This window comes from Sinocyclocheilus grahami, unplaced genomic scaffold (genome assembly GCF_001515645.1).
Source record: "Sinocyclocheilus grahami isolate Dianchi unplaced genomic scaffold, SAMN03320097.WGS_v1.1 scaffold48.1, whole genome shotgun sequence".
Lineage (NCBI taxonomy): Eukaryota > Metazoa > Chordata > Actinopteri > Cypriniformes > Cyprinidae > Sinocyclocheilus > Sinocyclocheilus grahami.
In genome coordinates, this window is record NW_015505227.1 from 450756 (window position 1) to 466806 (window position 16051).

The 16051-nt window shown below is 37.7% G+C and overlaps 1 protein-coding gene across 1 annotated transcript in view; it reads left to right on the top strand.

Annotated features, from left to right (window-relative positions):
- Positions 1–4270, top strand: part of LOC107582862 (serine protease 30-like) — a 12822-nt gene extending 8552 nt beyond the window's left edge. Inside the window, exons 3-6 of the mRNA XM_016268878.1 lie at positions 892–1060; positions 1136–1407; positions 3543–3682; positions 3761–4270. Of these exons, the coding sequence (XP_016124364.1) occupies positions 892–1060; positions 1136–1407; positions 3543–3682; positions 3761–4027 (848 nt within the window). The 3' untranslated portion in view covers positions 4028–4270. The remainder of the gene's footprint in view (positions 1–891; positions 1061–1135; positions 1408–3542; positions 3683–3760) is intronic.
- The last annotated feature ends 11781 nt before the right edge of the window (positions 4271–16051 follow it).

Below are 16051 nucleotides of genomic sequence, written 5' to 3' on the forward strand. Positions count from 1 at the left end.
CTTAAATGTTTAAACACCAGCTAATTTCAAGACGCTGGCGTCACGTGGGTCACCCGCTGTGTAAGATGCTCAAAGCTCAAAGACGTTCGGTTAGACGTTCGATCGGTCGGTCGTTCGAACGTTTGATTTTAGCATGGAATACGCTTCATATATTTCTCTGTTCACGCTCCACTTCATCTGCCAGTGAATTCAACGATCTTATCAGATCTCCAGCCGCCATGTTTCAAACGATCCAAACGTAACACGCTTCCGCCAATCCCTGCCTTGAAGCAATGATTGATGGAGGGTGGGCGTGGTCAGCTCGGAATGCATTTTCAAATAGAATTTTGCTACAAATATCCCACGGCGTCAAGATGAAAATGCAATCCTAAATGTTCTAACTGTTAGTCTAAATGCATTTAGGACAAATAGCATTTAAATGATCATTATGCTACCGTTTCTGCTTGGACATGTTACACATATCAAATCAATTTGTGTAATACATTTACATTTTAATTTCGCAACTTATAAAGCGTTAACATTTGCATGCAATTTACATATTAAGACTACTTTTGAAAATGGCAAATGTAAATTATATAATTTAATTTTCATTTTACTTTTGCACCAAACTTTGCACGTATGGGTAATGGAAAATGTAAATTTAAATACAGAAATACAATGCCATTTTGAATATTGCATTGCCATTTTGCATATTGCATTTTAAATTGAATTTCGCTACCTATATGCTTCCATAATACGGTAGAACTTGACTTTATCCATTTATAATTGATTAGGTATTATGACAAATGAGGAGCAAGTAAAAGATTTAAAAAAAGATTTTAAAAAAGACTACAAATATTTATGTTGATCTTATATCCCACATTGAATACGCACTTCTTTTTTTATCATCAGTGTGTGGCCGAGCCCCCCTTAACCCCAAGATTGTTGGAGGACAAAATGCAGTTAGGGGGTCTTGGCCCTGGCAAGCGAGCATTAATTATGTTCCAAATGGAGGTCTTGTATGTGGTGGGAGTCTAATCAATAAAGATTGGGTTTTGTCTGCAGCTCAGTGCTTTCAGGAGTATGTATTGACATTGCATATATATAGATAGATAAACAGTGGAATTAAGACTGATTTTTATTTTTATTTTTACAGATTGACTGTATCGACCACAGTAATCTACTTGGGACGTCAATGGCAAATAGGCACAAACCCCCATCAGATTAACAAAACTGTGGCTCAAATCATCATACATCCTAAATATAACCCAGATAATTTTTTTGAAAATGACATAGCACTGGTCCAGCTCTCCTCTTCTGTGACTTTCAATGATTATATTAGGCCCGTCTGTCTGGCGGCTGCTGGTAGTACATTTGATGCGGGTACTGAGAGCTGGATCACTGGATGGGGAAAACTTAATTATGGAGGTGAGAGCAACTTAACAAACAATCAAAACACATGTGCAAGGTTATAAAACTTGGTAACACTTTATTTTGATAGCCCACAGACATTCTACTAACTATAAGTAACTTTGCAGTATTAATAGATTGTCCAATTAAAGGGGTGGTTCATTGCGATTTCAATTTTTTAACGTTAGTTAGTGTGTAATGCAGCTGTTTGAGCATAAACAATATCTGCAAAGTTACGAAGCTGAAAGTTCAATGCAAACGGAGATATCGTCTTTTAAAATTCTGGCAGTTTAATGCCTACAAAAACGGCTGGTAGGGACTACAACAAGTTACTTCCCGGGTTCGTGACATCACAAACCCAGATAAACCCCGCCCTCAAGAAAAGGCAGCAAAGGGGGCGAGGCGCTGCTTTAGAGAAGAGGAAGAGAAAACTAGAGGTGCACGAAAAAATCTATTCATACATGAATTGCGATTCTGTCTTCTAACGATTCTAATGGATTAGCACATGCCGCTGAGGTGAGGGGCGGGACGATTAGACACGCGCTAGAGGCGGTTTAGCCAATCACAACACACTGGGCTAGCTAACCAATCAGAGCTCATTGCCTATTTCTGAGGGAGTGGCTTCATAAAAGAAGGAAATGATCAGCCCGTTTCTCAGAGAAGGGACAGAGAGGTGTGGAATAAAGATAAATTATGTGAAAAATAAAGCGTTTTTAAAAAACCGAAGCGTTAACACATGTTAGACTGCACCCCATAAACACAATCAAGCCTAGAAAAAATCCAGTGAACCATCCCTTTAAATATCTGATAACACTTTATTTTTATAAACTGATATTCTACTGAAGTCACTTTTCATGTCAACTTATTTTACTAACCCCAACCCTAACCTAACAGTCTACTAATAATCTAATGAAAGTTAGTTGACATGTATGTGCAAATTAATGAGTTAGTTGACATGTAGTTGCAAAGTTACTTCGTAGAATGTCTAAAGTGGACTATTGAAATAAAGTGTAACCTAAAACTTTGTCATCACATGCAAATGACTAAAGGCCTGTAAAAGCCTATAACTATAATGATAACTATAAGCACAAAGTTTTAGTTGTTCTAATTCTAAAAGAATAGCAATGTCCACACCACAGCTATATAATGATAACGACATGGAGGAATGAAATCATTGGAATCACTGTCGGAGTGATTTAATTTTCCAGCTGATGAACAATAACATTGACAATCCATCAGAATCCACTGACTGTAAAGAGTTAGGGCTCTACAATTATTCAAAATAAAACCTACATTTAGGGTGGCCATATTTGCCATTTATACAGGACACGTCCTGGCCAGGATTTTTATATGGCCTAAAACAGGGGTGCCCAAACTCGGTCCTGGAGGGCCGGTGTCCTGCAGAGTTTAGCTCCAACCCCAATTAGACACACCTGAACCAGCTAATCAAGCTCTTACTAGTCATACTAGAAACGTCCAGGCAGGTGTGTTGAGGCAAGTTGAAGCTAAACTCTGCAGGACACCGGCCCTCCAGGACCGAGTTTGGGCACCCCTGGCCTAAAACATCCAAAGTAGTTTGACCAATAACAGGTATTGTACATAAGTAATCGACCAATCGTGGCGCGTGAGAAGGTGAGAACGATCAAAACGATGCAAATACGCACACGTGTTTGTTCGTTCGACTTGAAGCTGTGCACCGATCGTTGTATGACACCAAAGTACCGCGAGAGCGATTTGAAAGCATAAGGAGCCGTCTGCTCTGCTCTCTATAGCTCTCGTGAAATAATATTATACAACGATCGATCTGCAGTGTAAACAGCCAAAACCTGGATATTTTAGGCAATATAGAAATCCTGGCAAGGGTGCGTCCCGTAAAAATGGCCCGTATGTTCACCCTACCTAAATTGCATATAGCTGTGGTGTTATTAAATACTCTGTAGGCCTGTTTATTTTATTTTCACATTAACTCCACTGCTCGCCAACTAATTACACACAACTAAAGGGAGAAGTGAGGAAAAAGGTATATAAACAGGATGCTGTCATCCGTTTGTGTCGACACAAATGTATTTATCATTATAGATTATTATAGTTATCGTGCTTAGGGTGAATGGGTCTTAAAAATGTGTCTTTTTATACTGATTTATATGCAACAGACACCACTATTCCAAAAACACTGCAGGAGGTGAACATACCACTCGTCAGCCAGAGTGATTGTGAACATGCCTATGAAAGAATAATTCCAGACAACATTCTGTGTGCTGGACCAGCCGAGGGTGGGAAAGGCTCATGTCAGGTAAGACATCAGTAAGTGTCTGCTTACAGATGCTCAGTATATTGGCATGATGTAAATGTGAAGTGCTTGTCTATGCAGGGAGATGGTGGAGGTCCACTGGTTATTAATGGCTCGCAGTGGTTTCAGTCTGGAATTTCGATTTTCGGTGTAAACTGTACAGCACCCACGTACCCTGGCGGTTACACCAGAGTGTCTCACTACCAGGACTGGATCAGCTCTCACATAAAGAGTGACCTGCCTGGATTTATTAAATCCAGTGGATTCAGAAGCTCACCCAGCCTCCCTTTATTTTCCCTTTCACTCACATTTTCCATCTTTTCTCTCATCTTCTCTCTGTTTTGTTAAAGATTTAGTCACAATAATCAGTGATATTAATTGCTATGCTTAACTGATGAACAAGATATTTTTATTTCCTTTTCAATGCATTTTTCACTAATAGAAACATGAATGGAGGAAAACACAACACTCAATATATAGGAATGTTATTAAAGCATAATTTTGACAGGTTCAGATACAGGAGTTTTTATGTGTGTATTATGTGTACTTATAGTAGCAGGACAATAAGAGGACAATAACTATCTTTTGACATGCATAAGCAGTGTAAAATAATGTTTGAAGGATAATTGTAAGATCTTAAATAAATACGTTTATAGAAGACATTTTGATCAGTTAATATTTGATCTAAACTTGAAACACAAATAATGTGTATAATCACAATAATCATCTTCACTTTGTGTCACTGTGAATGATATTTTGATAAAGCAACACAAATGCACTGCTGTCAACTTTGTATTTAAATTAAATGTTGTTTTACAATAACATTTTGTGTACAAGAACCTAATACTTTGTTTCAGGGCCTTAAATATCAAAACCAAACTGCGTTCTGAAATGAACTGGGTATCTGTAACTTATGTACACCAGCCCTAGCTGTATCTGAAAACCTGTAATTGATTTGATCAGTTTTAATGTTATATCAACAAAATAAACTAGAAATAAAAAGTTTGTTTATCTGCTTTATTCCCTGCACAGAGCTGCTCTCTTCTTCCCTCTGTGTGGCTGTCACCACTATGTGAGTCAACCCTGACAGATATAAATATATAAATACGCAAAGTTCACTGTGGGTTTGTGTCCCCAGTTCGCTCAAAGGCTTCAGACTTAGTATATATCAAAGTGTTAATTGTATAGTGTGCATTTTTTTTCTGGCAAATGATTTGAGGGGTAAACTGCATAAAGTGGCATTGCTTGCACTAGTACATGACACAATTCACCTAGGCAGTCCATGTATAAAGTGAATAAATAAAATATCTTTACATAACAGCCTATAAATGCTGGAAAATGTTTATAAAATGGGAAATGGAAGGTGATTGCAAATTATTGCTTTAGTTGCAGTTTAGTTGAGGGCAGCGTATAGCTTTATGGCAGAGGACTTTCAGGCTCAAAAGTCAGACGTTAGAGAATGTGATTTTTGAGATAATGAATACCATGCCTTCATCATTTCTTCTTCTACTTTTCACATGTCTTCTATGCAGATGTAAGGTCCACCCAATTGGCCCAACGACGGAATCCAATGGGTGGTCGAAGGAATAATGCGTGTAGATCTTTTACTTGCACTTCTGCAAAGTCCCCTTAATTTATCAGGATAATTTAATATCACTTTTAGCCTAGCTCAGTGCTTAATCTGACTCAAATTTCAAGTGATCATTAAATTTAGGATGTATTTCTAATTAAAAACTCACAAATGTCAATTATATATTAATTTAGATAATTAATTATTCTGTAAATCCCATACTTTCAATTATCCGTTCATTAAGGACCCGGTGTCACATAGAAATTCACTCGGCCGATAGTGAACTCACGGACACAAACGCCCCAGTTCTAATCTTAGTCAGGGGATGCAGAGTGAACTAACACCTTTAAGCCAGTTGCCACATGCTCAATTCAAAAAGTGTAGTTTCCTTTAGTCATACAGCTGCAACTTGCTAAGTCAGTGATAGTCAGAAATCTGAAAATCCCTAATGATGTGTCCCATGCTTCATTCATTGGTACTTCGGTATGATCTATCATGCTCACAGATTTTCAGAAACACTAGACTGCACTTTAATCTACTAGAAATAATGATTTAAGGAGAACCCAGAATAAATCAAATATAGCATTTTATTTGTCAGGTAAAAATGTGTCATGCCAATTGCATAATTAAACAATTAGAAGCCAAGTCAGAAAGAATAATGCAATTGTGAATCACATTGAAGCCACGTGGCAATTCTATGCTCCTGTACATGGATTACTGTAGCTATATGGGAAATAGCCGAATGTTTCATGTCAGACACAAACAAATTCAACATAGTCACACATGTAACTTGAAATTGCTGGACCATTTCAGTGTTACAGTTATTCTAATTTTTAGGGCTGTCCTCGACTAAGGATTTTTCTGGTGGAATAGTAGTCTTCATTTTAAGCATTAGTCGACTAATTGCACGTTTATTAATAAACCATTTAAATCATTATAATGCGCAGGGGTGCACATAAGTGGTCCCGCAGGTGCGACCAAAATAAGAAATGCTCTGTGTAAATTAGTTGAGCGTGCGTTTGCGTACTGACATGGTTGACAGCTGTTAATGCACAATTACCATTTTAGATCGACAAACTGTACTGTATAAGATTTCTATTCAAACTGAAAGCATAAATCTAGGCTACCCGCTAACATTTTCAAAGCACAATACAAAACTGTGACATTTCATGCACTGATGCTCTACAATAGGCGGCGTTAAACCCGGAAGCGCATATACTTACTTGCCGGCAACCCGCCAAAATAAAAGCTGGCTGATTTTAAGTTTGAAAAATAAAAAATTCAAATAATTCTAATTAAAAATAATAATTAAGGTTAAAATTAAAATATTAGCATTTTATTTTTAAGTTTAGTATAAAATTATTGTATTTGTATTTAATACTCATTTTATTTTAAAATAAAAGAGTATTATCACCCTTTATTATTTAGTTTATTATTTTATTTAAAAAAATAATTAAAGTGCAATAATATTATCACTATTATTAATTTATTTTTTATAGTTATATTTGATGGGTTACACCCAAAGACTGTATAAAAACATGGACGTAGTGTCCGTGACGTCACCCGAAGGTTTCTGAAGAACGTTTATGAAGCTCAAAAGTGGGTGTACATTTAAATGGATGAGTTATAAAAAAACTCAATGAAGGGCAAAATTAGCTACAGTTGTGGTCAGAATTATTGGCACCCTTGGTAAATATGATCAAAGAAGGCTGTGAAAATAAATCTGCATTGTTAATCATTTTGATCTTTTATTTTAAAAAATCACATAAATCTAACCTTTCATTGGAGAATAAGAATTTAAAATGGGGGGAAATATCATTATGACATAAATGTTTTTCTCTAATACACATTGGCCACAATTAGCAGCACCCTTTTATTCAATACTTTTTGAAACCTCCATTTGCCAGTTTAACAGCTCTAAATGTTCTCCTATAATGCCTGATGAGGTTAGAGAGCACCTGACAAGAGATCAGAGACAATTCCTTCATCCAGAATCTTTCCAGACCCTTCAGATTCCCAGCTCCATGATGGTGCTTCTCCTCTTCAGTTCACCACACTCATTTTCTATAGGGTGCAGGTCAGGGAACTGGAATGGCCATAGCAGAAGTTTGTGCTTTTAAGGTTTGTTTTTGGATTATTGTCCGGTTGGAAGACCCAAACATGGCCCATTATAAGATTTCTAACAGAGTCAGTCACTTTTTGATTTTTTATCTGTTGGTATTTGATAATGTAATTTGATGTTGTGTATCTAAGCAAGATGTCCAGGACCTCCAGCAGAAATATAGGCCCACAACATTAAAAATACAGAATTTCCAATCCGTGCGCTCAGATTTTGTAAACCGTACCTTCGGATTTTGAATCCATACCCACAAATTCATAATCCGTGCGCACGCTTTTGCAATCCGTTCCCTCGGGTTTGTAAACTCACGGATTTGTGGCCCTGCCCCCACCGGCAGATTCAACCACGGTGCGGGATACATATATTGTGTTTATTAAACATTATTTTTCATAGTAGCCTATGAGACCATTATCGCCACCCACAAAATAGTCTTCTTTTTAGCGTTTATTTTATATGAATCACCAATAGGATAAAACACCGCCGCCTGTGTTTTATAGCCTAAAATAAACTCTAAAAAGAAGAATAGACAGTTTCCTGAATAAAAACGATAGAGTTTCGAGAGAAGAAGGAAAAAAGCAATACAAAACCAATAATGTACCGGTTAAGTTGTCATTCCTTTGCTCTCTAACGGAATGCAATGTTATAATAGGCCTAGTTGTTTAATAATAACTTTAACAGTGAAGCATACATCTATCTCTGGAGGGGAAAGCTATAGCAGAAGTTTGTGCTTTTAAGGTTTGTTTTTGGATTATTGTCCGGTTGGAAGACCCAAACATGGCCCATTATAAGATTTCTAACAGAGTCAGTCACTTTTTGATTTTTTATCTGTTGGTATTTGATAATGTAATTTGATGTTGTGTATCTAAGCAAGATGTCCAGGACCTCCAGCAGAAATATAGGCCCACAACATTAAAAATACAGAATTTCCAATCCGTGCGCTCAGATTTTGTAAACCGTACCTTCGGATTTTGAATCCATACCCACAAATTCATAATCCGTGCGCACGCTTTTGCAATCCGTTCCCTCGGGTTTGTAAACTCACGGATTTGTGGCCCTGCCCCCACCGGCAGATTCAACCACGGTGCGGGATACATATATTGTGTTTATTAAACATTATTTTTCATAGTAGCCTATGAGACCATTATCGCCACCCACAAAATAGTCTTCTTTTTAGCGTTTATTTTATATGAATCACCAATAGGATAAAACACCGCCGCCTGTGTTTTATAGCCTAAAATAAACTCTAAAAAGAAGAATAGACAGTTTCCTGAATAAAAACGATAGAGTTTCGAGAGAAGAAGGAAAAAAGCAATACAAAACCAATAATGTACCGGTTAAGTTGTCATTCCTTTGCTCTCTAACGGAATGCAATGTTATAATAGGCCTAGTTGTTTAATAATAACTTTAACAGTGAAGCATACATCTATCTCTGGAGGGAAAAGCTTAGTATAATAAAATCACCTAAATAAGTCTGTGAATGAATGAATGACATTCATGATTTATTTATTTATTTTTTGCTAAGATGGCGCTGACGCTGATGGCTGCCTCCGTGGCGTGCTCCGCAGTTGTTTTTATGTTTTTGTTAGTTTGTCCTGTCTTTAGTTAGATCCCGTCAATCAGTTTCACCAGAGACAAATTGCTGGACATTCGGAAGTACACACCACCCGATATTTCATCGGTTTTTGATTATTCTGATATTTTGCTGGACATCGTTGTCGGGGGAGCTGCGGCGCTGATTCAGAACGCCATTGCCAAACATCCATCTGGCAAATCTCTGCTCTCTACCCAACAAAACAGACGAGCTCCTTCTGCTCTCCCGTTGAGTCTGCCGGGTTTTCAGCTGTTCAGAGCGGACCGCGACGCAGAATCAACGGGGAAATCACGCGGCGGCGGGACATGCTTTTACATCAATGAGAGGTGGTGTACAGATGTAACTGTGTTAAAGAAGATGTGCTGTTCAGATCTAGAAGTGCTCTTCATTAATTGCAAGCCGTTCTATTCACCGCTGGAGTTTTGCTCATTCATTCTTGTAAGTGTGTACATTCCTCCACAAGCACATGTGAGCTCCGCTTTACAACAACTCGCTGATCAGATCACAGACACAGAACAACAACACCAGGACTCTGCTTTAATCATTCTCGGGGACTTTAATAAAGCAAATCTCTCCCGTGAACTGCCAAAATACAGACAGCACATCACATGTCCCACCAGAGACAGTAATATATTGGATCACTGTTACACCACAATAAAGAATGCATATCACTCTGTCCCACGAGCAGCTTTGGGGCTCTCTGATCACTGCTTAGTTCATCTTATACCGACCTACAGGCAGAAACTGAAATCAGCTAAACCTGTATTAAGGACTGTAAAAAGATGGACTAATGAAGCAGAGCAGGATTTACAAGCTTATTTTGCTATAAGTTTGATTGCATCATATAATAATTGCTGTTAATATTGTTCATCGTCTGTTTTATTATGTCTTAAATTGATTTTTCCGTACTGCTGGTTCGTCTGGTCAGAGGAGAACTGGCCCCCCGACTGAGCCTGGTTTCTCCCAAGGTTTTTTCTCCATTCTGTCACCGAATTTGCACTGCTCTAGCTCTTTTCTTAACGTCACTTTCTAATTTGTGAAGCTCAATTATCTTTTGCTGCACATCAGAAATACATTCTTTGGTTTTTCTCATTGTGATGGATGATTAAGGGAATTTGGCCTAGTTTTCCTTCCTGGGTCATTCTACAGAAACGTCCACTTTTGGTATGGCAAGATGTCTTAAAATGTATTTCTTTTTTTAACATTTAAACTTAGACCACATTATTATATTATCTTTTGACTTTATGAATATACATAAATGACAGCTTAATGATTTTTTTAATCTTTTTTGTGCATTTATTTAAAGACCACATTGTCTTTACTACCATTTACTACCAACTACCATTTTTTGTCACTGGTGTTACCTTACTTCTCTGGCAATTTTAAAGGTTTTTATGAAATATTATTTCTCAATTCTTTTAGTACATGTAGTCAGAGTTACAGAGCAATAATGATAATGCAAAAAATAAGGAGATTATGTTTTGTTTATTTTAATCAGGTTTGTTAAAAGTGTGATTGAATAATGTTAGTTCATTTGCGCAACCATGTATTTGCTATAGCAATCAAAATTTTGGTAAAAACTGTTATAAACAATGCAATCCTTTATATCTTAACTCTTGAGGGAAGCAGAATTCAATAGATGTAAAATTATTATCATGTCACAGAAAAAAAGTAACACCAGTGACACAATGAAACACCAGTGACATATACATAAGACCAAAGATCCTTATTCTTCAACTATAATGAAATAGTTAAGACTAAATTGTTACATTTGGCAATTAGTGAAAGCAGTTAGTAAAAGAGCATCAACGTAAACTGATCTTTACTGGTGTTACCCATAAGGAAGGTAACACAGTGACCGTAACACCAGTGACAATTTTCATGAAAAATGCATTTTACAAAATGTCTGCTGCAAGGTATCAAACCACATGTTGTCAATCATGGTATACTCTCTAAATTGAGTAGTTTAATCTATTTGTATTCTCTATTTTTTTTTTTACAATTCCCTAACAATAAAGTAGGTCACACCAGTGACTTCCACTAAAAGCTTCATATGAAATCATGAGATAAATGAGAACATTTCTGATAACTGAAAAGAGACAGTGGACTTCACATGGGCCATTTTTCGTAGATCTTCAGGAAATAGGAGGAATGAAGTCAAGTGATGTCATCAGTGTGATTTTTATTTCAAAATAAAAGATTTTTGTTAAACGGTAACACCAGTGACACAGCTCCAGGGGACCACTACTTTCATTATATATTTTATAATATTTATTTGGCATCTGAAGGTGTAATTGTTCAAATAACACATTGTTTTATTTTAAAATATATAAAAAATTGTAACACTAAATTGTTTTTCAAGTGTAATATTTCTGTAAAGGCTAGGGACAGAAAAGTGGACGTTTCCATAGAATGACCCTCCTATTTATATTCCTGTGGAACAGGAACCCATGGCTGGATAATTTCATGTTCATAATCACCCTGGTATGCTCAAAATTTTAAATATAAATGGGAATATACTTCACAGATATTTTACTCATAAGAATTTCTAGGGGTGCCAATAATAGTGTCCAACGTGTATTTGAGAAAAACATTTATTTCATAATGATATTTTCCCTCATTTTCAATTGTTTTAGTTCAATGAAATGTTAGATATTTGTGATTTAAAAAAAATAAAAGATCAAAATGATTAACAATGCAGATTTATTTTCACAGCCGCCTTTGATCATATTTACCAAGGGTGCCAATCATTCTGACCACGACTGTATATAGACCAAAACCACTTTTTGTACCAGGCTGTAAACATATTTTTTTTCTGCTGTAAAGTTGGGCATTTTAACATGGGGAGTCTATGGGACTGACTCCCTTTTGGAGCCAGCCTCTAGCGGCCAGTCGATGAATTGCAGTTTTAGTCACTTCCGTGTTGGTTTCACAAGAGAGACTGGGAGGTTGGCGCTTGGTCACACCATGTGCCATGTGAGGACCAAACCAAATCTCCAGGTTCTCATATGAGAACCAGGCTGAAAAACGTGCACCCCTGATTATGAGCCTTTAATTGCCTACGTAGCCTAATATGCGCTGAAGCGCACGAATAAAGCTTGCCACAGCGCACTGGCAGAAGTAATGGTTATGAATGTGTCAGTGAAAACCAGTAAGGAGACTGCATTACATTTTAATAATTTTATAAACTAGTGCTTTCGGTTTAAGAGATGAAGTCGGTGACACTGACTCGTCATCTCCACAGTAGGCCTATATGCATGTTTCATACGAATGACATAATCTGAGAATATTTGTTTTCCATTTGAATTGGTTTATTTGAAAGTAGACATTTCACTCTCTATAGATATATTTTTCATGTCCGTAAGTTAAAGATATACACGGTGTTTCGCAAGTTCACAGAGAACGAGACGGCAGAAAGAGCATCATGTTTGCTTTCATTATTTCACAAAAGCACGATTTGTTGTTATTGTGAGTGCACACAAATAAAAATAGAGTCTTTACAGTTTTGAAAGATGTATTACTCTTATCTGTATGAGCAAAAATGACCAGTATTTTAAGAGTAAGTGCACCGGCGTCTCCACCTGTCATGCAGTGAGCGCGCTACTGTTCAGTTTCCGCACAGAGACTTGAATAGCGCACATTTCTCTTGGTTAACATTAGATTGAGCGGCAATGTAAAGTTGCTAATACTTACATATTTCAGATGATAAGCCATATTTGAGGTCGATGAATGATAAGCGAGCGTTTGGATGTCCTGCCCGATGTACTGTATTACCATAGACCAGCCGTTAACGACCTGTTAGTCACGAACTGCGTGACTTCGCCTGTGGAGTTTTTTTCCCCTGCGACTAAGCGACTAATACAATTTTGGTCGACAAAGCCTCTTCTGGTCGACTAACGATTAGTCGACTGTTAGGGGGCAGCCCTACTAATTTTACACAAGACACATGGTCTAGAATGCACAACATCTACAACTTTTACCTTAGAATTTCATTTAACACTTACAGCAAAGCAATCGTGTGTTTTAAAGAATAAACTCAACTAGTCTATGTGCACATGTAGTAGTACAAACAACTATAAAGTGTGTTCTATGAGAGCAATGTGTTAAACACAATTACACATTTGAAAAATAAAAATAAATGCATACCCGACAGCAGAGAAACACACAGCTGCATGTGAGAGTTCTAGTGCAGAGGTTTTCCGTGGGGGGTTTTCTGGTTACAGAATCGCCAATGACCAGTGGCAGGGGTTTCAGTCAGGGCCTTCACTAAGCAACTGTAAACTACATACACACATCTTACACATCTCTGTTACAGCTAACGCAGCCATTTGCATATAATGTGCATATTATGCCACACACAGGCTCTCAACAGCAATGACAGCTGATCAACAATTTCAACAATAGGCTAGATTAGGGTGGGTTAAATGCAGAGTAAATTTCCCTACATGGATCAGTAAAAGTAATCTGCCAATACCGTACAGTCTATGGCCAATACACAGGTCACTATGCACATACATGTCACTCTAAAATGACGACGCGCCCACAGCAGCAAAACTGTACAAATGCTGGACATCCACACACCACAGTATTATCAATGCATTATGTACACCTCCATAACAATGTGCATGATACAATACTCATCAAACAATAAAGCACTGTAGCGTCTCGACCAATCTGACACACTAATTTTAATTTGATTTAACAAATCAATTATTCATTAGGTTAACAAATCGTCACAGTCCCCTCACTCAATTAACTGGATGCCAGGATGTCTGCTGAACACCAGGCGCTCTGGTCACCATGACAACTAATCATGATATCACTGGTTTTATGACCCCCCCAGGGAAAATCCCTGCTTGTCCCAAGGAAAAGCAGAGTAGAAATGACTGTGTTCTAGTTAATTCATAGAAAAAACGTTATTTGAATGAACACACATATTTCTTCAGGCCATTGAGTATATTATTGTCATTGTGTATTTTGTCTTTGATATTCTTAGACTATTTTAGTATGCTTGTGAGGGGACCCATTCTTGATCCTCCCTTTTCACTATATGTAATCTTATGGACCCTTCCCCCGAAATGCACCTAACACCTCAGAAAGGCAGAACAGGCCTCTGGTTCCATGGTAACCAATGCTGATATCACTGGTTTTATGGCCTAAAAGGAATGCAGGGGATAAACTCCCTCATTTTCCTCATAAGAAAGGCACAAATGCACAGGAGAAACTGACTTTTCTACTAATTAATTCATAGGAAAACCTTCTTTGAATGAACACCCATTTTCTTCAGGCCATTGTGTATATTATTGCTGTGTTGTATTTAATCTGTTGTATTATAGACTATTTTTATTCATGCTTACGATAAACCACTCATTCATATAAGTAACTCTACCATGTCTAGTATCTATGAATTCGTCTTCGGATGATCTAACTGAGAGTGCATATTACATGCTGATACCTCTGCAACATATTGATGTTCTAAGAATCGGTACTAATTTGTGCCTCAACACTCCAGCGAATTACATATGCAAAATACCATGCTTAGAGACAAAGGGCCATAAAAACGCAGAACTCCCACTTGAGATTCCGGACTTCCCCATTGGGCAAGCCCATCTTGAGAGGCGTGAATCTCTGCAGGCTTTAAAGGCCACACTCCATGTGACCCGCCCCTGTCGGTGGTTCGATCGGAAGCAAAGATGAAGATGTGAGAAAAACGCTTCAGGATACGAAAGCATCTGTGCCAGGCCTTTTCTTCGGCCTAGTCCTTTCCAGTGACACTGTGACACTGACTCAAACTGGTTCTTTTCATCGACCCGAATTCAGCAAAGATCTACGGGAAGCTTTAAGATGGAATCTCTTAATTGATGCATTAAGTATCAGTTACACCTTTTTACAAGGTTTGTTTGAACTAAGAATCTGACGTTTTCCCTCAGGTTTTAGATCTGCTGACTATGCAAAATGGTTCCATAAATGTCATTCCTTATGTCTCTTTCTTTAGTGCTAAACTTTAACCCTTTCCTATACCAACTGTATGTGTGTGTGTGTGTATGTTTATGTTAGACCGGCTTAATGTGTTTGTGTAGTATGTTAGACTAGTTTAAGTTTTTATGTAGTTAATAAAACCTTACTTGTATCACACTTGATGTGTTCATTGTTTACTCATAACCGGAGTCAATAATCATGCAGATTTACGTTACAAACTTATAGAATTGTACAGTAAGAAGGTTATTTCCTTTAACCAGGAAATTAACGTTCTTAGAATTGACAAGACGGTTGACCCTGAGTGGTCAGCTAAATATCTACAGCGGATCTAAAATATGAATAGTTAATTATAACTAGTTATGGTTAATTATTCATATTTCCTGTCGTTGAGCTAAATTCGCTACAGCACTCACCTGTCACTTGTAAATAAAGTCCATGTGTCTGTCATTCCATGTCCCTTTACTCGTATTAAAAAGTAAAGACGGCCAACAAAATAACTTCTTGTGCTGTGTGCTACCTGTTAGCCACTCATAGTTGCATTCTTTGAAATGGCGCACAAAACTTTTGCTGGCCTTTGTTAGCGAATCCAGTTTGGGTGTAGTAGGTCTTCCTTTCTCAGTTATTTCTCTTTTGTCTGCAAAAGAGCGCCTTGAAAAAGGCATTTTTAGTAGATCTGGTGTAGGCGCCGGCGACTGCGGCTATCATTTTTTTTTTGTTGAATATCACTTTTTCATACCTTGGAAATAATGCTGGGGGTAGCACTGGGCACATCGCTAGACCCAGAGGGCGTGCTGCCATTGAACGTCAAAATTTGATTCGCTGATGATTCTGTCACTAATGCTCGTTACAATCAGATGTGACGTCTTTCAACAAAAGGGTAGCACTATCTGAGAAGGCCCTGATGGCCCTGACGGCCCACCACTGCCAATGAATATAATGCCACTTTCTTTAAATATATCCAGACCAGAACAGAGAAATCTTCAAACCATTTGTAAAAACATAAAGGACCTTTTGGTTTGTCAGGATCCTGTGACCCAAGGGTCACACCTGGCCGGAGAAGGGAAAACATTCTCACAGACCCTGAGGGAGACCCACCCCTCAGCAGCAGGACAG